This window comes from Vulpes lagopus, chromosome X (genome assembly GCF_018345385.1).
Source record: "Vulpes lagopus strain Blue_001 chromosome X, ASM1834538v1, whole genome shotgun sequence".
Classification (NCBI taxonomy): Eukaryota; Metazoa; Chordata; class Mammalia; order Carnivora; family Canidae; genus Vulpes; species Vulpes lagopus.
In genome coordinates this window covers 120117691-120141525 of record NC_054848.1, presented here as the reverse complement: position 1 = coordinate 120141525, position 23835 = coordinate 120117691, and the positions used below count along the sequence as shown (strand labels likewise).

The following is a 23835-nucleotide window of genomic DNA, read 5'->3' as shown; positions in this document are numbered from 1 at the left end:
TGACCCCTCCGTCCTTGCTGCTTCCCAACCCATTTCTGTCCCAATGCCCTGCCTGGGATGAGGATCCGGGTGGAACCCACACAGGGACGAAGGTGGACTTGGCCCGCTGGTTTTCAGGACAGGATGAAACTCTTAACTACTGAACTGGGGGATGTACAGAAGTTCGTCTGGGGTGGGGGGCGGCTGCGGCGGTCCGGGCGGGCGGAATGTCAGTGGCACACGTAGCCTCCCAAGCTGATGAATCCCCCGAATCCGAGCAACGATGTGCAAGAGCCTCCTCATGTTAACCAAGCTCTCGAAGTCCGGGTGGCGGCAGACAACAGGCCCCCAGAGTGGCTCTTCACCCTGCTTTCTGCCCCCAAGCCGCCCTGGCCCTGCACCCCTAGAAAGCCCATTGGTCTGTCTTCTCCAACACAAACACACAAACACACAAACACACAAACACACACAGGTAGACCCAGAGGCGCCCACGGGGAAGAAGCAGCAGAAGGGATGCCTCCCTTCGTGCCCATCCCGCGGGAGAAGCTGCCGACCCCACCAAAGGCTGGAGAGGGCCTGGCCGCCTCTGGGGCTCAGGCCCACTCTTCCTCATCAAACGGGGCCAGGGAGGAAACCGGCCACCTGCTATTAACCCATAGCACATACTCCATGACCCGTAGCTTGCTGGTCTCCTCGTGGGCCCTGGGCCCCCACAGGAACTCGTAGCGGGCAGGGTTGCTGCCCGCCACCTGCCGGTACTCCACGTAGCCTTCCTGCACCCAGACGTGGGTGAGGAGCTCCCTGGGCTCCCCATAGATGACGTGCTGCCTGCCGGCAAACACCCCCATGACCCCCAGGGCTTCCCACACCTCCTGCTCGGGGGCACGGTCGCCCTCCAGGAGGATCACCCCCAGCAGCAGCACCAGGAGTCCGGTCGTGGGCAGGCCCTGCTCACCGCTCAGCATCCCATCGTAGCTGAGGCCCAGGACGGTGACCAGGACGTAGGAGTGTGCGATGGGGTCCACTTCCTTCACTTCCACGCCAAAGACCAGCTGCATGCACTCACAGGCTTGACCCCAGATCTCGGGCCAGGCATCCTGCATATCTGGGCTGAGGACCTCCAGCACCTCTGCCTGGCTGGTGGGCTGCTTGTCGAGATACTTGCGGAGCAGGAAGCCCACCAGGTCAGCCCCACTCATGAGCATTGCGTCTCCTCCTTGGGCATAGGGCTGCGCATATTCGGGCACCTCCCAGGGGTTCCAGATCTCCTCCTCTGGGCCACTGGGGCCAGCAAACTCCACCTGGCTCCAGCCACTAGCTGCCCTGCCACTGGGGGAGGGCCCGGCACTCTGAGGGCTCTGGGGAGGACTCCAGGCAGTCTCGGACCCCTCCTCTGGGGGCACAAAGAACAGGCCAGAGCTGGACAAGGAAGGGGAGGAGCAAGGGGAGGAGGAGGGGGAGGAGGAGGAAGAGGAACACAGGTAGGGGTAGGGGGAAGATGAATCTTCGTCTTCATCCTCAGCCTCTGGCAGCTGGGCACTGACCAGGCCCTGGGCTTCTCCCGGGTCTTCTTCCAGCTTCCAGAGCTGACTCGTGTTTCTCAGGGGCATGGTGTGGGCGTGGAGCTAAAGCTGAAGACAGCGGTGGGATGGCTGGTCGGGGTGCAGTTGGGCCAAGAGAGGCCCCGTGCCAGGGCAGAGAGCGGGCCGCATCAGGATCGGCTACGCAGGAGGCCCCTGCGTGTTGGGCCGGGCGAGTTGAGCCCCTGGCACCAGGCTCAGAGACCACGTGGACCTCAGCAGGTCCCGCGACACAGACCTGCTATGCCTCCTTCACTCTGTGACCTGAGGGCCTCCTGCCGGCGACCAAGGCCTCTGCTGCGCTGCCAGTTCTTGGAGCCCCTGCAGGAGGGAAGCAGGGGGCACCTCAGGGTGCAGACTGCCAGCCCAGCCCTGGGCCCCCAGTGCACACAGGAAGGTTGGCTCGCACTCTGGGAGGTCCCCAGCAGTCCCAGTCCCCTCCTTGGCCTGCCAGTGCCCTTGGCAGGGCCTGGGACCCAGGCCTCTGTCTGCGGTCCTGAGGACAAAGTGTCCCCACAAAACCAGGCTGCCCCGACCCTCCGCATGAGGAAGCCAGGGGACCGGCTCTGGGCAGGCCTGCCAAAGGTCTCCTCTGCTGACCTGAGTGCAGACCCTCAGGCCCAGGCCCTCCCGTCCCTGAGCCCAGGGATCTGGAGAGGAGGAGGGTCTCCTTGGGATAGGCCACACCCCGGGTTCCCTTCCCAGGGCTGCCAGGGAGGGGCACCCAGATTTCGGGGCCATCCCCTCCTGGGCCTGAGGGCTGGCTTGGGGGCCACTCACCCCTTCAATGTGGGGTGGGCGGGGGTCCACCGTCTGCCCCCTCAGGGAGGCCGTGCTCCTGACGCCAAGGGCCCCCAGTCTCTCGGGAGACCCAGATGGGGAAGTCTGGCCGCCCGGCCGCAGGCAGGTCCCCAGCCTGCCCAGGGGGCCTCCCAGGCCTCCATCCCTGGCGACCTCCTGCCAGGTCCCCTCTGTCCTGGGCTCCAGGGCCCCCGCCCCCACAGGCACGCCCTGTGCCCCTGCCCAGCCCCGGCTCCTGAGCTCCGGGGGCTCCGGTCCCCAACCCCAGCCTGCCCAGGGGGCCTCCCAGGCCTCCTATCCCTGGCGACCTCCTGCCAGGTCCCCTCTGTCCTGGGCTCCAGGGCCCCCGTCCCCACAGGCACGCCCTGTGCCCCTGCCCCAGCCCCGGCTCCTGAGCTCCGGGGGCTCCGGTCCCCACCCCCAGCCCCCGAGGCGCATTTCCCGGGTGGCCGAGGGTGTCCTGCCTCCCCAGGGCCGCCCCCCAGCCCCGAGGGGGGGCCCGGTGCCTCCATCTCTCGGGGAGGGCGGGCCGCGGGTGGACGCATGAAGGTGGGGTGGGGGACCCCCGCAGTTCTCCCTCAGGTCCTCACCCCGCTCCGCGGAGGGCCCGGGCCCGTCCTGCCTCCGGGGGCCCGAGGCCACTGCCCCAGGCCCCAGCATCCAGGCCTCAGCTCCACGCCGACGCCGAGGCCCCGCCTTCCCCCGGTGGTCTCTTGGGGTTCCCGACAGGCCCCCTCCGCGCCCCGCCGCCCTCCGGGGCCCCTCCGCCGCCCTCCAGGGCCGTCCCCCGCCCTCCGGGGCCCCTCCCGGGGCTACCTGCTGCCTGGCTGCCGCCGGCCCGGGCCTGGCCTCCTTCCAGGGGACCCCAGTGCGACCCCCGCACCGAGGCCTTCCGCGCTCTCTCAATTCTGACGCAGAGGTCGGCCCACGTCACATCACGCCCTGACCCCGTTGCCAGGGGTCCCCACGGCTGACAGCACGTTGGGTTGAGATGAGCTCCAGGCTAGGGTGGGAGGAGGGAAGCGCGCCGGCTGGCAAGGCGGGGGCCCCCTGTCCTCCCTGGGCTCCTGCCCTGCACTCGGGCGGCGGGCTGGGGCCTCGGCTCTCTGCAGACCTCAGCCTGTGCCCCTGACCCCGAGCCTCTCAGGCCCCGACGTCCCTGAGCGCCTGAGGGATGGTGGCTGCGGCTCGGGCCCCACCCCACCGGCTCTGCAGGTCCCGGGGTGGCCCAGGGCTGCTGGCAGGGGCACAGCAGGGTTCGGTGGCCCCCAGCGTCCTGGGACAGCTCGGCTCTCAGTCCTCACCCAGGAGGCCCGCATCAGGACACAGGCCTGCCTGCAGCCTGTGCAGCTGCCTGCTGCCTGCAGCCTCTGCACAGGCCTGCCTGCAAGCAGCTGCCTGCTGCCTGCAGCCTCTGCTGTGCAGCCGCAGCGCCCATAGCCCCGGGGCAGGGGCAGGGGCAGGGGCAGGGGCAGGGGCAGGGGCAGGGGCAGGGGCAGGGGCCGCGAGGAAGCGCCCCTTCCCATGGGGTCCCTTGGCCAGCAGCCAGACGTTAGGAACATCCTGCTAAAGGTTTACGTTCCTGGGGGCGGCCGAGCAGCTGCAAGGGTGACTAGGGGCGTCCCGTAGTGCGGGGCCCACTGCAGGGGGTTTTCCCCTGCCTTGCTGCGTCATCGGGAGAAACACACCGTCCCTCTCTACCGAGTGTGTGTCCTGTGCACGCGTATGTATAAGGTGTGCAGATTATGTGTGCTGGTACATATGCAAACGTACGTACATACCCGTACGTAATACCGACGTTGACACATGTGTGTGCGTGTGTGTTCACGTGATACAGGCATTTGTATATGTACTTACATATGTGTACACTACATATATATACTTTATCAAAAATACCTTTTCTTACTCTGTGAATTGCTTTGATACTCCCTACTCTATTTCAGGTTGATTCTGTATATTCTACTTAAGTGATTTTTTTAAGGGGCATTCCTGGCCACTAAGATGATTTCAGGTGGTTATTTGCATAGACTCTAGAGTCCAATGCCTCAATCATCCTGTCTTTCCCTGTGTCCTCTTAGCACCCCAGGGCTAAGGTCATGTGTACTCTGAGGTCTTGCCTCAGATTTATGCTGGGAAGCAGAAGGAGAAGTTGGAAATTGCTCCCCCTATCAATCCTGTCATCTGCATTGATGCAGGCTGCATTCCCTCCCCACATCCCTGATGTTCCCTGCATCCCCAACCCAAACTCAATATCCAGCTCAGCAGTCTTCAGGGTCCCCCAAGGCTTTCTCCTCATTTATTGTTCCGACGTTGTTTATTCTGTGTGTGTTTTTCAAGACTTTCATCTCTTCCTTTTTTTTTTTTTTTTGTTGTTGTTGTTAAGGTTTTATTTCTTTACCCATGAGACACACAGAGAGAGACAGAGAGGCAGCAACACAGGCAGAAGGAGAAGCAGGCTCCACGCAGGGAGCCCGATGTGGGACTCGATCCAGGCTCTCCAGGACCAAGTATCTGCCCGAGACTTACTTTTTTTTAAGTGAGGTTTTAGTTGCACAGAGATGAAAACGGAAATTCCTTCCTCATCGTATTCTGATAGAAGCTTTTCCCATTAGCTAGTGTTGAATTTCTTTCAAAGGAATTTTCTATACCCAGTCGTGATCAGATGTTTTTAGTTCCATTATTTCGTCAATGTACATAAATACAGTTGAAAGATTTTTCTAACGTTAAGGCAGATTTCTGTTCACTGGGCACCGCCTCTCGTCCCTTACCTTCGCTACGATTTTGAATATGCATATACTTCTTCAGGATATTTGCTGCTATATGAGTGCTTTTGGCTTAAGCGTTCTTTCAAGGTGGATTTCTCCTCTAGCATTTGCATCCAGGAGCACTAGCGTGGGACATTTAATTGAAAACAATGCCCATATTTTTCTTTAGTTTCAAGGAGTTTCGCTAAGATGATGACTTCTCCCCAACCATTTGGTCGAATGAGACCACAGGGCGGCGGGGCGGGGTGTGGGGGGCGGGAGTCCAAAGTGGCGGAGGAGTTGAGAGACCTAAGTTCCTCTGGTCCCCGGAATTCAGCGAGACAGCTACTAAATCATTCTGAACCCCTGAGAACTGAACCGGACATCTACAAAAAGAATAGCTGCAACTCTACAAAGAGAAAAGCATCCAGTTTCTGCAAGACAGGAGGTGTGGAGAAGTGAAATGGAGGCGATACATGGGAAGATGGGGGGGGGGGGCAAAAGGGATGGGATACACGGGAAGATACGGGGGAGCAACAAGGGGGCGAGCTCCAGCAGCCTCCACCAGAAAGTGATGGAGCAGCAGAGAGAGCAGAATCCAGACCTTTAGAAGTCGGCTCTGGTGAGGGAAGTCCCTGCCTGCCCGGTGCTCAGACAGTGAAGCGGGTGCAGAATCCCAGGTGGGACAGCGTGGTCTCAGGATCCCCCGGGGTCACAGGAACACTGACGGTGCCTGAGTGCAGCAGAGCTCCCAGACATGGGAGCAGGGAAGCCGGCTGCAGGTAGCGAGCCCAGCAGCGGGCTCTCGGCCAGTGGTGGCCATAGCCCCGGAACCCAGCAGGGTCAGTGGGTCCCAGCACCCTCAGCACAGAGGCTCTCTGAGCAGAAGCCCAGCAGGCGGCAGAACCGGCAAGCCCCCCCTTGCTCCCCCTGGGGAGGAGCAGCGCACAGGTCCACACAGCAGGAATCTGCAGGGTTTGGAAGGCGAAGCAGGGTCCGTGCCTGAGATGGAAACGCTTGGTCACAGGCTGGGTGAGCACAGTGTGCGGTCCGGGACCAGGGAGACAGGAGTGATGGGTTGCCTTTCACTGGGGGTGCGCTAAGGAGCGGGGCCCTGAGCTTTCGGCCCTGGGGCTGGGGATGAGGAGGCCACCACTTTCGCTCTCAGCCTCTAAAGCGGCCTGCAAGGTCTTCAGGGAACAAAATCCACAGAGAGCAACCCGGAGCAGATTACTTAGCCTGGCCCCCTGGCAAGGGCGGTGCTCGCCCACTCGGGGCAAAGACCCCTGAGAATCAGCGCAGCATGTCCCTCCCCCAGAAGGTCAGCAAGAGCATGCGGCCCAGACCAACTTTACCCAACACTGAGAACCGCAAAACTCCAGCGCTAGGGGAATATAACCTATACAATTCATAGCGTTTTCCCCCTTGATTCTTTGGTCTTTCCATTTCATTTTTTTTCCCTTTCCTTTTGCAACCAACTTCTTATTTTATCAAACTTTTAGGAAATATTTTTTAGTTTTCATTCTTACATGCTATCCTTCCATTGTTTTTGATTTTATATGTGTTAGTTTTTTCTTTTCTTTACACCTTTGCGGTGCAGTTTCTTCCACCAGGCCAAAATACACCTAGTGTACGGTATATGATTCTGTTTTCTTCACCTGTCTCATCAAAATCGCTTTTTTTTTTCTTTTTTCTCCTTCTTTGTTTCTTTTTTGTTAAGTTCTTTCTATGTTCTGTCTCCCCTTTCTGATATTTCCCACTTATTTTTTATATTCCCCAAATGAATGAGACAAAGACTCCTAACGCTGGGAAACGAACTAGGGGTGGTGGAAGGGGAGGTGCGCAGGGGGTGGGGGCGACTGGGTGACGGGCACTGAGGTGGGCACTTGACGGGATGAGCACTGGGTGTTATTCTATATGTTGACAAATTGAACACCAATAAAAAATAAATTTATAAAAAATAAAAAAACTAAGGTCTTTCTAAATTTTCATCTTTACAGTTACATTCTATCCTGTCAATGTATTTAATATATATAATATATATACAAGGTTATTTTCTTTACAATTTTGAAGCCATCTTTTTTTTTTTAATTTCATTTATTTATTCATGACAGACACAGAGAGAGGGAGACAGAGACCCAGGCAGAGGGAGAAGCAGGCTCCATGCAGGGAGCCTGACTTGGGACTTGATCCAGGGTCTCTCCAGGATCACACCCCAGGCTGAAGGTGGCGCTAAACCGCTGAGCCACCTGGGCTGCCCTTCTTCACAATTTTGAGATGTAGTTTCTTCTAACCGAAGGAAATACACTCAGAATATAGTGTATTGCTCTGTTTTCTTCACCTGTCTGCTGATATTTCTTCTTTTTTTCTCTCTTAATTTTCATTTTTACAATTGCATTCTATCCTTTCCTTGTATTTAATTTGTTTAGTACCTATAAAACTTTTCCTTTTGTTACAATTTTGGGATTTAGTTTCCTAACAAACGGACCAAAATACACTCAGGATCCAGTGTATTACTCTATTCTCTTCACCTGTCTGATTATATTCTCTCTTTTTAATTTTACTTTTCAGTTCTGGGTCTCTTGTGATTTCTGTAGTGTATATTTCTCTGGGGTCATTGTTGCCATTTCAGTATTTTGTTCTCTCATTCATCGATTCTTCTCTGCACAGATGGAAAAAAACCTCATCACATTAAAGAGAACCAAAGGCAGTACTGACTGCCAGGAACCTAATGAGTATGGACATAAGTAAGATGGTAGAACTAAAGTACAGAATAATATTTATAAAGATACTATCGGGGCTTGAAGAAAGCATCAAAGACACTAGACAAAGCCTTTCTGGAGAAATAAAAGAACTAAAATCTAATCAAGTAGAAATTTCAAAAAGGCTATCAATGAGAAGCAATAAAAAATGGAGGCTCAAAAAAAATGGAGGCTCTGACTGCTCGGATAATTGAGGCAGAAGATAGAATTAGTGACATAGAGCAGCCCGGGTGGCTCAGCGGTTTAGCGCCTGCCTTCAGCCCAGGGCGTGATCCTGGAAAACCCTGGATCGAGTCCCATGTGGGGCTCCCTGCATGGAGCCTGCTTCTCCGCCTGCCTGTGTCTCTGCCTCTCTCTCTCTGTATATGCGTCTAATGAATAAATAAATAAAATCGTTTTTAAAAGCCCCAATCCAAAGTTATAGGGTATCAGGTTGGATAAAAAAGTAAGGACCATTGATACGCTGCCTGCAAGAGACTCATTTTAGGCCCAAAGACACCTCCAGATTTAAAGTGAGGGGGTGGAGAAAGATTTATCATGCTAACGGACCTAAAAAGAAAGCTGGGCTGGCAATCTTTATATCAGACAGACTAGATTTTTTTTAAAGATTTTATTTATTTATTAAGGAGAGACAGAGAGAGAGGCAGAGACACAGGCAGAGGGAGAAGCAGGTTCCCTGCAGGGAGCCTGATGTGGGGCTTGATCCCAGGACAATGGGATCAAGACCTGAGCCAAAGGCAGAGAGGCTCAATCACTGAGCCACCCAGGTGCCCCCAGACAGACTAGATTTTAAAGCAAAGACTGTAGGGGCCCTTGAGTGGCTCAGTGGTTAAGCGTCTGCCTTCAGCCCAGGTCGTGATCCTGGGGTCCTGGGATTGAGTTCAGTATCGGGATCTCTGTGGGGAACCTGCTTCTCCCTCTGCCTGTTTTTTCAGCCTCTGTCCCTCTCTCTGTATGTCATAAATAAGTAAATAAAATCTTAAAAAAAAAAACCCACACACACTGGAAGAGCCAGAAGTGGCATGCCTTCTGTTAGAAAGCACTAAGAAGCACACAGTACCACCGAGGAGTAATGATCTCCAGAGAAAGTTGAACTTGCTTCTGGCCTCCAACTGGGGTGAACCTATAGTGACAGGAAATACAGCTGTCTTCAGGAGAAGAAGGCACAGGGTCTGCTCTGTGGCGAGAGCTCTGGGCATCTGCAGGAACATGTTTGCTTTGTTTTGCATCCCGTCTGCTCAAGAAAGCCACCATTTCCCTGTCTACCACAGTGATGCCACAACACTGCCCAGTCGCCCTGCCTATTCCAAGTCAATGGTGTCTGCCTTTCCCTTTATCCTGGGAGAATGGCCCCTGGATGCTTAGATCTGCATTTGCTCCCTATCCCCTAGGTCAAGTCAGAAAGCTAGGATAAAATCCTGGATCTGACAAGCCAGTTCACTGTACCCGTGCCACTGATCTTGGTGCAAGGCTGCTCTAGGCTCAGAGGATCAGGCCCTCCAGACTAGCCTCTCTAGACCTCTGCCTCCTGCTCTCTGTTGCAGGGCCCTGAGCTACTGCATGCCGTTGTTCTTCCCCGGGCATTTGCTTTTGCCACGCTGCTAGTGGTCCTCTTGGGACATCCTCAGGTCTCGCCCTCAATGTCACCTTTTCCATGAGTCCTTCTATGAATACCCAATCCTAAATTGCAACCCCTCCTCCCACCCCATCCCCAACACTCTGTATTCAGCTCTGTGGATTCGATTTGTTTCCATAGGATTGAAAACTACTCAGCCTACTTCACCTTTCACTTCATTTCATGATTCAATTTCAGTGTACACCGCTACACATGCTAGGCTATAAGCACTACAGAGGCAACGAATCTGTTCAATGCTGTATTCTAAGAGCTTTGAGCAGCACCTGGCACACAGTACATGTTTACTACTCATGTTGAGAATGAATAAAGAACTGCCAGCTCCAAGGTCCTGATCCTTGGAGCTTCTCGTCCCTAAACCCCCTTGGCATCTCTAACCCCCACAACTGTCCAAACAGGCAAAGTTTGAATGCTCCCGTCCATGCTCTACTTATTGGCTCATGGACAAGGTAAGCCACTGAGCTTATAGGGGACTCTGGAGAACCCTAGCCCCAGTCCCTGGTGTGTGCTCCTGGTATTCTAGGGGAAGTCAGCGTAGTAGGATTCCAAAAAACGATGGCTGACTGCACACTCTCTCCTGCCAGCAGGCAGCTATGGCCCTCGCCCTTATGCTCTGCTCTTCCGTCTTGTTGGCTTGGATCTATAAGCTGCTACAGTCAAGGACTCACGTGTCCTGGGGTTTGGGTTGGGCCACAGAAGGTTTTACAAATAGCCAGTTGACACAGCACATGCCCATTGATTCCAGAGGGCACACCCATGTTCACATATGACCATAAAAAGACTTCCCTAGCGAAGGTAGAAAGGAGGGTAACTAAGATGGTTTGCAAGGTTACTTTCAAACCCAAAACACTCCAACCACTAGGATTTCTCCCCATTGCCAGAATGCAGGTGCGCTCCTTGCCTTTGCACATACTGTTCCCTGCATCCTGAGGTATCGGAGATACTTTACTTGCAATGAGAAGGGCTCTTGCTGTCGGTGCTGTCCTTCCTGATAATGCCAAAGGCCAGCCTCCTCGTGAGAAGGCATCAGACACACTCAGAGGGACATTCTACTACAACTGGACCAGTACTCCTCAGAAATGTCAATGCCATAGATATAAGCAGAACACTGGCCTTCCAGAGATGTCCGCATCCTAATGCGCACAGCTGGAATATGTTAAGTTACACATCAAAGTGGAATTAATGCTGAAGATGGAATTGAAATTACCAATTACCTGACCTGAAGATAGGGAGATTGTTCAAGATAATCCAGGTAGACCCAATATAAATACAATGCTCCAAATGTGGAAGGACACGGTCATGTGAGAGACTCAACTGCCCATTGCTGGCGTTGAAGATGGAGGAAGGGTCTATGATCCAAAGATGGTGGTTACGCTCTGGGTGCTAGAAAAGTCATGAAAACATATTTCTCCTTGGAGACTTCCAAAGCATCACAGCCCTGCTGATGGCTTGATGTTAGCCCAGTGAGACTCTTCTGGGGCTTCTGACTTCCAACATTTCTGTTGTTCCATTAATGAATTTGTGCTGTACCACTAACTTTGTGGTGATCTCTTACAACAGCAATAGGAGGGCAGCCCCGGTGGCACAGCAGTTTAGTGCCATCTGCTGCCCGGGGTGTGATCCTGGAGACCTGGGATTGAATCCCAAGTCGGGCTCCTTGCATGGAGCCTGCTTCTCCCTCTGCCTCTCTCTCTCTCTCTCTCTCTCTCTCTCTCTCTCTTTCTCTCTCTCTCTCTCTCTCTCTCTGCCTCTATGAATAAATATAAATCTTTAAAAAAACAACAACAGCAATAGGAAAGTCATACAGTTTCATTGAAACAGGAAATACGAAGGAGCTATCACATATTGGAGGACATGAAGCGGGCATAATGGCTGCATGTAATGTGCCATCCAGGGTTGCAAAGAAAAAGGGCACATTCCTGCCCCTTTGCCCCCAGGGCTCTTGGACCCTTGGCCACTGTATGGTCCCTCCAAGTGTACCACCACTCTGGACAATTGCAGGTGCCCAATTGGGACATACACAGGAGTCTGAGGCTGAGGTGCAGGGACAATACCACCCATGAGGACAGTGCATGCCTCCCCCCACATTCCTCCTTGCAGGATCAAGCATCCTATCCCCCACAGTGAGAGAAACTGAGGGACAAGGTTGAGGGACTGGGTCCTGACAGTTGGAGAATGGCCAGCACGAAGCTGGGGGTGTAGGAAACTGCATGAGGCTGTTTCTACAGAAGCCTCGGGAGTTAAGGGTTTCATTACCACACTATGAGCTCACAGAGCACAGTCCACTGTCTTCTCTTACTAGGGGACATAATTCTGGCACACATGTTTTCCTAGGTGCAAGACTCCGGATTCTGCACCTTAAGGTGCAAGGCTGGGGTGGAGATGTTCAAAAGAGGAGCTGCCCCACAGGAAGCTGCCTGTCCCCGGTGGTTCTTGTCAGAGAACTCCTGAGTCATAGCCACCGCTCTGTGCAGCTGGTGTCCTCGTGGAGGCCACTGCCACGTTGGCTTTCTGAGGCTGAGCCAGATAGGGAGTGTGGACCTGTCAGCCATCCTGACAGCCGCCTGGGACTCTAGGGTCCCGAAACGGGCCCTTTGAGCAGAGGAAAGTGTAGTGAGTGACGGTGGTGGTCACCGGGATGCTCCACCACAGCCCACAGGCCCCCGGGCTCACATGAAGATTTTGTAAGCAGCCGGGCAGGAGGGCCTTCGGGTCCCCAGGTGGCAAGCAGGCTGTGCAGAAGGTTGGCTGCCCCATGAGATGGGGTAGGAGGAGCACCTGCCATCCCAGGGCTTGTTGCCTTGGCACAAGTCCCAGGAGCAGGCCCTGTGGGGCAGTCGCGGCTGGACGCGGGGACACCTCTGCTAATGTTGCTTGCTGTGGGGAACTGGTGGGTCACAGTGTTCTTACTCAGCGTTGAGAAGGACAGTTGGGCTGTAGCAGCCAGGACACCCCCCGGGCCTCTTCCCCCTTTGTTGGAGTCATTCTGGGGTGCATCTCTTTAGCCACAGCCTCTTGTGTGGACACATGCCACCCACGCCCTGAACTGTCATTGCAGGGCAAAGCAAGTCAGACAGGAGCTCACCGGCCTTGAGGACTCACTCTCGGTCCTTGTCTTCCTGATCTGAGAAGCCTCTGGTTTTGCCCAGGCAGAGCGAAAGGCCTGCTCTACACTCTGGTCTCCTTTTTGAGGAGTTGAGCTGCTGCCTGCCTCCTGCCAGACCTGCCCTGTGGCAGATACCCGTGCAGGTGTCTTAAGGCCCTTCGTGGGCAAATAAGTGTTTGCAGGTCTCCATCTGGCATCACTGAGAGCCTCCTGCTAAAATCCGGGGAAGACAGCTGGGAGGCTGGGCTAGGGCAGGGGTTGCAGGGCTCCAGGAAGGAATGGATTCCAGAAATGTCTATGCGATGGAAGAATGCAGACTAGAGTATAATGCTGGCTTGGAATTTAAAGGAGGGGAAAGAAGTGAAGAAGATACAGGAAGGTTGTGTGTTCCACACTGCCTGGTTTTGTGTGCTTGTGTTTGCTTTTCCTTTGAAACTTTCTTTCTTTTTCAGAAACTTAGCCATTACCTTTTGTTCAGTTGCTCTTTGGCCCTTTCATTTAAAAAAAATCTAATAATCTATTAATTTTAAACTATTTTGTTTTCGACTTGTAAAAAATTTGCAAAGATAGTACAGAGTTTTTATATGCCCCTCACTCAGTTTCCCATTATGACGGAAAGCGAAAGCGGTTGCTTCTGTCAATGTGGTATATTTGTTGCAATTAATGGGGTAATTTTGACAATTCACTTATTAGTAACTGAAGCCACACTTTACTGAGACTTTGGCAGTGTTTACCCAGAATCTGTGTTCTGTTCAGGATCCCCGTCAACATACCACATTATGTTATTTCTAGTGTTTCCTTGGCTGTGGCAGTTTCTTTGTTTCTGAGGAGCTTGACTCTTTTCGGGAGGAGTGATTAGATATTTTGTACATGTCTCCCACTCGCAATGTTTCTGATGTTTTACTCATGATTAGTCTGGAGTTCTGTGTTTTAGGAAGGAAGGCCACAGTGGTGCAGTGCTACTGTCATCACATCCTACCAACACTACATACCAGTAGTGTGATTTATCACTGATGAGGTTTACCTTCACCACCTGACTGAGTTAACACCTCTTAGGTGTCTTCACTGTAAACTTACTGGTGTCATCCCCCTTTGCATACTGTCCCCTTTGGAAGAAAGTCACCATATGTGGCCCACACCTCAGCGCAAGGGACTTATGCTGTACTATCTTCAAGTGAGAGTATCTGCGTAAACCAGAATTGTTCTCCATTGGAGACCTGCCTATTTCCCCATATTTATGTGTTTAATAAGTCAAATACTTTTCACAATATAGACACATGGACATTTCTATTACAGGAAGAAATTACATGTGTGTTCACTACCCTGTGTGTAATCACATATGTATACAAATTTTAGATGTAATCATCTATATGTGCATTAAGCTACATAAGAGATTGTACTGATGTTTTTGGCTCTAATCCACCACCACCTAGATCACTATAGCTTCCTCCTCTACAGTGAAAAACCTTGAGATTTGGACGTTGTTTATATGTCAGTGTCCTGTTGTCTCTGCTGGGTTATCATGGTTATCTCTGAAGGAGCTGCTGAAACAGAATTTGTGGATGGGCTAAGCATCAGTTCTGCTCCAGAACTCCCTGGAACCTCATCAAAGTTATGCCTGCCCTCTAGCCTCTGGACTCTGATAAGGCTACCTGGCCCCTGTCTATGGAGCTCTTGAAAGGTCAAGAGTACCCGTTATTTGAGTGTCTGAACTGGTGAACAATTCGACTTTTGATGCTTTTGGGGGTTGAGATCACCTGTAACTAAGTATGGTCTTCTTTATCTGTCTGGCAAGTATTTCTTTCTACCAGAGCATGAGCTACAGGGTAAGCTGGACCCCAAGTTGAGTCTTTGTTTCCTCACCTTTATTTAGCTTTATGACTCAGGGCATGTTATATGAGCTTTTGGTGCCTCAGTGCTTTTTCTCTGTTCTGTATTTGAATAGTCACTGGGAAGCTCCTCGAGGCTGGCAATTAGACTCTACCCAGAGGGAGGGCAGGAGAGCTGGATGAAAAACTGAGACCCCTCAGATTCGACAGCTGACAACCCTGCTATATGTTACTCATCCTTAAAACCGACTTATTTAGTGATATACATTCTCCAGTGAGTGTTGGAAAGCCTAACTAGAAATTGAGAAATGTGCCCAAGTTCTCAGATTAAAGGTGATACATCATGGGAAATCATGAGTTGATACTTTGATTGATTATGATCAATCAAGTAATAATGATACTCTCAAGCTGTTCCTTAAATAAATACCATAAAATTGCCTATTTGAAACTGGTGGAAAGTGTGATTGTTTTCCATGACAATACTAGATGAATGTTGAAGGTATTGCTGTAATCACAAAAACTCTCAAATTGTCTGGAAATGAAGACAGTATACTAGGTCACCTTCTGTGATGTGGTGTAGTGTGGTGTGGCCTAACACAAAGTAAAAGAACACCTGCAAAGACTAGGATTTTAATTTTGATTCCATACTTTGAAGGAAACTTCCACCAAATCACGAGGTGACAACTAAGCAAAGCTGGTTTGGTGAAAAGATAAAAATTTTGAGAAACATTTTGTAAGACAGAGAGAAAAAAGCAGACTCAACTACTAAAATACAAAAATCAAAGTAGGGGTAGTATTACAGATCTTTTTTTTTTTTTAAGAAGATTTTATTTATTTGTTTGTTTGTTTGTTTGTTTATTTATTTATGAGGGGAGGCAGAGACATACTCAGAGGGAGAAGCAGGCTCCCTGCGGGGAGCCTGATGTGGGACAGGACCCCAGGACCCCGGGATCACGCCCCGAGCCAAAGGCAGATGCTCAAGCCCTGAGCCACCCAGGCGCCCCAGTATTACAGATCTTAAGGAAACAAAAAGGAATGTAAGAGAGTTCTCTGAACAATTATACTCCAAGGAACTGTATAACCTAAATGAACTGGATATATTTTTTAAGACATAAACAACCAAAAGTAACTCAAGAGGAAAAGAAAATTCAATCATATCTAACAGGTAAGGAGAATGAATCAGTGACCAGAAACGTCAAAGAAAGAACATCCCAAGACCAGGTGACTTCGCTCCTGTGTTCTACCAATACTTGAAAGAAGAAAGAAATCTTCGGGCAGCCCTGGTGGCGCAGCGGTTTGGCGCCGCCTGCAGCCTGGGACGTGATCCTGGAGACCCTGGATGGAGTCCCCCGGAGCCTGCTTCTCCCTCTGCCTGTGTCTCAGCCTCTCATTCTCTCTCTGTGTCTCTATAAATAAATAAACAAAATCTTAAGAAAGAAAGAAAGAAAGAAAGAAAGGAAAGAAAGAAAGAAAGAAATCCTCAATTTCTTCCCAAAATATGGAAGTTGAGGGAATACTTCCTATCTCGTTCTGTGAGGTCAGCAGTATTGAGGTAGTAAAGCCTGACAAAGACATCAAAAAAATAAAATAAAATAAAATAAACTGACACTCTTTCATTATATATAAAAAAAAAACTTTCAACACACTTGAAATAAAAGACTTTAACATGATAAAAGGCATTCACGAGAAATCCACATCTAACATACTGAACGGGTAAAGACTGAAATTTTCCCATTAAGCCAAGAAATAAGAAAGAGGCAAGGGCTGCCTAGGTGGCTCTGTCGGTTATGCAGCGGGCTCTTGATTTCTACTCAGGTCATGATCTCAGGATTGTGAGATCAGGCCCTGCATTGGGCTCCACGCTCAGGGGCATCTGCCTGAGATTGTCTCTCTTCCTCTTCCTCTCCCTCTCAATCTCTCTCTAAAATAAATAACCAATAATATTCTTTTAAAAGCCGACAATGCCTGCTTTTGCTTCTTTTATGTTATTATACTGAAAGTGCTAGCCAGAGTGATTAGGCAAAAAAATAATTTTAATAAATAATAAATAAATAGTCATAATAATAAAGACAAATAAAGTGGGAAAAAAGTTAAAAAAAAAAGAAGTAAAAGCAGAAGAAAATACTTAAAATAAGTTTATCCAAGGAAATATAAGACATGTACACTACAACTTACAACAGACTGCTTGAAGAATTTAAGAAGATTTCAGTATTTGGAAAGCTATCTTGCGTTCATGGAGTTGAAGACTTAATTTTCTTAAGATAGCAGTAGTATTAAAGCAATTTACAGATTCAATACAATCCCTAAAAGGAATCCCAACAATCCTGTTTGAAGAAATGGAAAAGCTGATTCCAAAGTGTATATGGAGGGACGCCAGGGTGGCTCAGGGGTTGAGCATCTGCCTTTGGCTCAGGTGCTGAAACCAAGGTCCTGTGATTGAGTCCCACAGGGAGTCCGCTTCTCCCTCTGCCTACGTCTCTACCTCTCTCTTTGTGTCTCTCATGAATAAATAAATAAAATCTAATAAATAAAGAAGTAAAGAAAGTGTATTTGGAGTGCAGATGCCCCTTTGGATAATTATGTTGGTATCCTTTGGGTAAATACCTCGTAGAAAAGAACCGAGATGTCCATCAATAGATGAATGGATAAAGAAGATATATATAGATATATTTAATATATATAATGGAATATTTAATATATATAATGGAATATTACGGTCTGGCACATTGGTGGTAGGAATGAAACATGGTGCCGCTTTTGTGAAAGATGTTTGCCAGTGGTAAAAGTCTATCAGTTTGTCAAAAAGTTAAACTTTTTAAAATTATATTTATATTTTTTACTTTTAACATATGACTATCAATTCCACTCCTATGTATATGCTCAAAAAATGGAAAACAGGTATTCAAACAAATACCTGTGCAGAAATGTTCACCAAAATTCACAATAGCAAAAGGATGAAACGACCGAAATATCCATCAATTTGAGAATGAATAAGCAAAATGTATAGGCCTATAAAGAAATATTCAGCCGCAAAAAAGAATGAAGTCCCGTTACAGGCTTTAGCATGGATGCACCTTGAAAACTGCTGAGTTGAAGAAGCCAGACACAAAGATATCATATTGCAAATTCCGATTATATGAAATACACAGAATGGCTATATTCATAGAGAAAGCAGAGTAGCGGTTGACAGGGTCTGAGGGAGGAGGGAATGGGCAGTGACCACTTATCGGATGCGACGTTTGCTTTTGGGCTGATGCAAGTGCTTTGGAACCAGACAGAGGCGATAGTCGTACAACACCGCAAATGTACGAAATGGCACTGAATTGGACACTATAGAATGACTTCATGTTATGTGTATTTACCATAAATAAATAGATCAATAAATCAATAAATATTGATAAATGCTGTGAAACAAGAAAACATGAATCTGCTGGAAACCAAGGAGTACCTTCCCCTTCTCTCAATGGCCCTTTGCCCTCAACCTAGGGTCAAGCTCCGTGGCCTAACATGCTGGGTTAAAGGTCTAGCCCGAGCCTCTTCGTCTGGCCTCGTCTTCTGCTTTCCACCACACCCGTAGCCTTTCTCTTTCCATACATGGAACTGTTTTCTCTGATATTGAGCAATGGGGTCCTCATTATCTCAACTACGCTCGCTATTCATTCCCACCTAGTAAACATATGAGTGATTAGAGAATTGCTAATTTCTACTCCTGTGATCCAGATATACTAATTAGGATACAGAACTCATGTCTCCTTCAATGTGGTCTGGCTGTTCTTACAAGAAATATACACAGGATCGGATGAGTCCATATAACAGGCACAGTGGCACTGACCCTGGACCTTCTGTTAACTGGGTGACAGATGAATTTAAGGCGCAAGGGGATCTGAGGATACTGGTGAGAGGGTTTAATTCAGCTGCTGGCCATGCGCACAGGGAAGATGGACCGAGATGGGCTCAGATTAGAGGTAGAAACTTACATAGAGGCCAGTGAAGATTTTTCAGGTGTGGCTGAGTCTTGACTAGCCGGACATTCCAAGACACTCTTTCTGCTACAGGGCACAAGGCAGAGAATGGCTGGTGGTGACAAGACCGATCAGTAAAAAGAAAATCTATCACCTGTCCAGGTGTGAGCTGCTGAGAGCATGACTGAGACAGGGACTGGGGGTGGAGAGGACAGAGACACAGAATGTACTCACGAGCCCTCCACTGCTTTCCTCAGAGGGGCCACTTTTCCAACAGCCACCCGCTGCCCGCAAGCTTCACCTCCTCTTCACTCCTGGAGCCATGTAATCCGAGACTGCATTTTTGCTTGAACTCCATCTTCCTAGCCAGCGAGGCTTCTTTTGTTTAGCAAACCTAACTGCGGTTTTGGCTTCATTCACCCAGATGGCACCCCCAGATCTCAGCAAGAAGGACTGCACAGTTGAGAGTAAAATCTTAAAACATCCCTAAAGAGTTACTGTGACCCTTCTAACTCCACTACAGCGTCTCATATGATACTCTGGAAAGTAGTCTGCAGGTTATGGTCTTTCGCGGGTTGTTTAAATGTTTTAAGTTGGATTCTTTAAATTGGCAGACTTTTTCTTCTTTTGAAAGCCCTTGCCATCCCTGAATGAACAGCAAAGCCCAAGTTCACAGAATCCAAGGAAAGGACCACCCTAATCCTCACTCCCTTCACCAGTTGGACTCTGGGTCCTTCCCACTCTCCCTCCACAAAACCCTTTGCCAACCATTGATGACTCTGGGAGGTCCCACCCAGAGCAAGCTCTCTAAGGTGAGATATTGAGGACACTGCCTCACCTCTCTGAGAACTTGAGAAACTATCTAAAATGGGAAATTTCACGTTTCCCACACACTGTTTGCAGTAACTGTTGTGATAAGTAAAACACCAATGCCCACAGGAGGTGTTCTGAATCGAGAGGGGCAGTTATCTCAAGCTCCCATTGCTTTCTTGTAGGCGTCCATTTAATTGCCTTTTAGTATGAGAAAAAGACCATAGTACCCAAATAGGTTTTTATACACACACACACACACACACACACACACACACACACCCTGGGTGGAGAGTCAAGAATGTCTTGAGTGTCCGGAGCACAAGTGTAAAGTATCGAGGGATAAAGGACTCATGGCTACTGCAGCCTAGTTGGAGTTTGAAACTCTATGGCACTGTAGATATGTGTGTATTGTGGGGGGCTTGAACATATGATTGGATTCTGGAAACAATGGAAGCATCCTCTATTTCAAAAAACAAGCAATAGCTATTCTTGTGTTCCTTTTCAGCTTTGGTTGCCGGCTTCACTCGCAAACCACCAGACACATCCCACACACAGCCAGCCAGCCACAGACATGTGAAGACTCTTCTTACCATCTCCTGCTGGGTTCAGGAAGAACTTCATGGAATGAATGCTCTCTTCACTTACCCAGAGAGGCACTCTCTTTGGAATGCTTAATTCTTCCCTTTCTGCCTGTCTCTTCCAAGGCCAGTTTCATTAGTGTTACTGAACCTAAAATTAGTCTCAGGTATATGTAAGTATGCTAGATGGTTGTGCATAACAATTACTGAAAAGCATTGCCATAAATCTTCATGAAGTCATGTTAGGTGATAGTTTCTTAGATGTGACAGTCTCAATCTGCTTGAGCTACCATAACAAAACACTATAGACTGGGTGGCTTACCCAACAGTAATTTATTTCTCATGGTTCTGGAGACTGGACGTCCAAGACCAAGGTCTGTCAGGATTCAATTTCCAGTGAATCCCTCTCTTGGTTTGCAGATAGGCACTTTCTTTCTGCATCCTCATATGGCCTTTTGTCCATGCTCACACACAGAATATTAGTATAAGCACACTAATCCCATCATGAGGATCCCACCACCATAAACTCATCTAATTCTATCTCCTGAAGGCCTATCTCCAAATACCATGGCATGGGAAGCTTTAACATGAGTGTGGGGGTAGGGACACAGATCAGTCCATAGCAGATACCAATACCCAAATGACAAAAATATAGCTAACTTAAATTTCATAAAAATTAAAAATGCTTCTGCTTCAAAGGACATCATTTTTAAAAATACCACCCGCAGATTAGGAGAAAATACTTGTTCATCATGCATAAATGTGTAGTACACAGAATATATAAAGAACTGTCATGGGGATCCCTGGGTGACTCTGCAGTTTAGAGCCTGCTTTCGTCCCAGGGTGTGATACTGGGGGTCCTGGGATCGAGTCCCACATGGGGCTCCCTGAATGTAGCCTGCTTCTTCCTCTGCCTACGACATGTCGCTCAAAAAAATTTACAGACAAAAGCTGAGAAAATTCATTGCCAGAAATACACTATAAGAAATGTTAAAGACAGTTCTTCATGCAGATGAAGTATACTAATATGTGTAAATGCACAAAGAACGACAAGCACCAGAAATTGTAAAAATGACGCTAAATATGAAAGACATTTTCTTCTTATATTTAGACACCTTAAAAGATAATTAACTGTCCAAAGCAAAGGTTGGCCAATGGCTACCTCTAGGTCAAATCCAGACTGCGGCATGTTTGTATTCAGCCTTTGAAATCAGAATAGTTTTAAAGCCTTGTATCTTTAATGGACTTTGCAATCTGCAAAACCTACAATATTTACTATCTTTCTTATTATGGGAAAAGTGTGCTGACTTCGGGCATAAAGCAAGAATGGCCACAATATATTGAAGCCTTTGCAAAAAAAATGAACAAGTAAAATTTGTGACAATAGTCTAAGGGATGAAAGGGGGGAAATGGAATATCCTTATTGTTTTAAGCATATTATATTATGCCTAAATTGGAATAATATTATTTGAAGGCACACTAATAAGTAAAACTTGATACTGCAAAAACAGATTACAAAAATCCAAAAGATATACAACTATCAACCAATTTATTGCATAAACTGGAATAATGAAAAATCGACAATTTATCAGAAAAAAAGTTTGCAAAAAAGGGAGAAGGGTCTAAGACAAGATGGATGAATAGAAAGCAACAAGCAAGTGGTACATTTAAAACAACCCTCTCGGGATCCCTGGGTGGCGCAGCGGTTTGGCGCCTGCCTTTGGCCCAGGGCGCGATCCTGGAGACCCGGGATCGAATCCCACGTCGGGCTCCCGGTGCATGGAGCCTGCTTCTCCCTCTGCCTGTGTCTCTGCCTCTCTATCTCTCTGAGACTATCATAAATAAATAAAAATTAAAATAAATGAATAAATAAATAAAAATAAAACAACCCTCTCAATCATTAAATGGAAATGATCTAGGGTCAAGATCAAGTAAGAGTACTCTTCCTTGTGTATTCCACCGAAAGCAACTATAAACCTTAGAGAAAAAAAATATGGAGCAGCCACCTGAGAACAATAAAAAATAAGTATTATATACAGGCATGTATTTTTTTGCTCTGTCAGCTGGGAGAGCCAAGAACCAAGGACGTACCAGGGGCAATGGACCCCTGCAGCATCAGTTTCTAATCTTATTTCCCAATAAAGAAAACCGGGGATCCTTAAAGAAATAAATGATTCTAAGGCTCATGCAGAAAATAGACAAGATAAGCCTGGGACATCTTGTCATGCCAGAATATAAGGAAATGCTCAAAAAGAATAAACAAATAAAACAATGATGAGCGTAGGACAAAGGGCTTCAGGAGTCAATGAAAAGAGCTCCCGGTGGCCAAATCTGGAAAAATTTGAGCAAATAAAACTGTACTGAATTATAAAGCATAAAGCATAAAATAAAATATCCATGAAGACAAATTTTTTATGCCAAAGAATTCCAAATCCTTATTAATGTAGATAGTCTCCCACTCAAGATGAAACCTAATCCTTACTCTCTAACTTTGGCCTGCATATAGTCACTTCCTTCCAGATAATGGCGGAAAGAGAGAGAAAAAAACATTTGGTGCAGAAGCCTAACCAACACCATCTCAGCCAGATGATCAAGATCACCATCCCCAGGGATGATCTTATTGATAGAATGTACCCTTGATAGGATGTGATGAGAAGAGCACTTGACCTTTCTAGGATTCCTCCCCCAAACTCATAACAATAGCCTACTTATGAGAAAGACATCAGAGAAATTCAAATAGAGGGATATTCTGCAGTATACCTAACTAGTACTCAAAATTGTCATTATCAAAAAGAATGGGAAGTCGGAGAAACTGTCACTGCAAAGAGGATCTTAAGGATCATGATAGTTACATGCAATGTGGTTTACTGGACATGATCTTGTAACTGAAAAAGGACATTAGGTAAAAACTAAATATACAAATGTAAAAAATAATAATATAAATATTAAATAAATAAACAATTAAAGGATTGGATTAAGATAAATGTTAAATAGAAATATACCTGAAACATAAAATCGATATGAAGATGCATATCATATGAAAATAAAATGTAAAACCTATCTATCTTAGAGAAGGTATGGCCTACAAAGCCAAAAATGTTTATAGTCTAGCCTTTTATGGGAAATATATGTTGACCACGGGTGCAGAGCGAACTAGCATGAATGTACACAGGGATTTATCACGCAGGGCGAAGGAAAGCCCTGGCCCAAAGCTGAAACCCTGTGGCAGAGCCTCAGCAACAGCAGGGCAGATACCTTAAACGGGGAGGGAAGGTAACGTGTGTGTCTCTGCAAAGAAAAGCTTTGGTACCAAAAATTGGGAGGTAACTACTTTGCTATTTTTCTCTAAATTATCCCACCACTTGGCCACCAAGGCCAATCCATTCAAGGGAGTAATCAACAGAGTGGGGAGACTATAGGTCCCCTCCTAGTTAGAGGACCAGGAAAGGAATGTCCTGGTTAGCCAGGGGAGGGGGAAATGGAAAATGGGGCAAATACAAGCAAGGGATAAAGTTCCCTAGGAAGTCTTGATTTTACCTGAGTTGCTCATGCTGGAATCTCACCACAAGGATGCCAAAAGCTTGGAGAACCGAAACATCAGCCAGGGCTCAGCCTGGGCCCTGGATTAGTCAGAAACACTATGGATCCAAATATCACTGCTCCATCACAGCAAAATGCACGTTTATTTCAAGCACATATGGTGCATTCTCCAGGATCCACTATATCCTGTGTCATCAAAATGCTTTTTAAATTTAAATGATCCAGGGTCACCTGGGTGGCTCAGTGGTTGAGCGTGTCCCTTCAGCGCAGGTCATGATACCAGGGTCCTGGGAAGGAGTTTTGCATTGAGCTCACCACAGGGAGCCTGCTTCTCCCTCTGCCTATGTCCCTGCCTTTCTCTTGGTGTCCCTCATGAATAAATAAATAAAATCTTAAAAAAAATAAATTTAAATGATCCATAGGATATCTTCTGATAATAAAGGAATCAAACTAGAAATCAAACGGTAGTGGAAGGACAAGAAAAACCTCAAAACACTTGGATATTAAA

General features: G+C 48.2%; 1 protein-coding gene across 1 annotated transcript; it reads right to left on the bottom strand.

Annotated features, from left to right (window-relative positions):
- Positions 1-537: 537 nt before the first annotated feature.
- LOC121482712 (melanoma-associated antigen 8-like) lies at positions 538-1589 on the bottom strand. The gene is made up of 2 exons (XM_041740519.1): positions 1459-1589; positions 538-1398 (listed from the first exon to the last, which is right to left on the bottom strand). The coding sequence occupies exons 1-2, from the start codon at positions 1587-1589 to the stop codon at positions 573-575; spliced, it is 957 nt and encodes a 318-aa protein (XP_041596453.1). The 3' UTR covers positions 538-572.
- Positions 1590-23835: the final 22246 nt, after the last annotated feature.

Bases quoted from the DNA above. Each gene is read 5' to 3' on its own strand.
- LOC121482712 (XM_041740519.1), bottom strand. From the start codon at position 1,589: ATGCCCCTGAGAAACACGAGTCAGCTCTGGAAGCTGGAAGAAGACCCG. The intron at 1,399-1,458 runs GTGTTCCTCTTC...TTCCTTGTCCAG, and splicing joins TCTTCCCCCTACCCCTACCT to CTCTGGCCTGTTCTTTGTGC.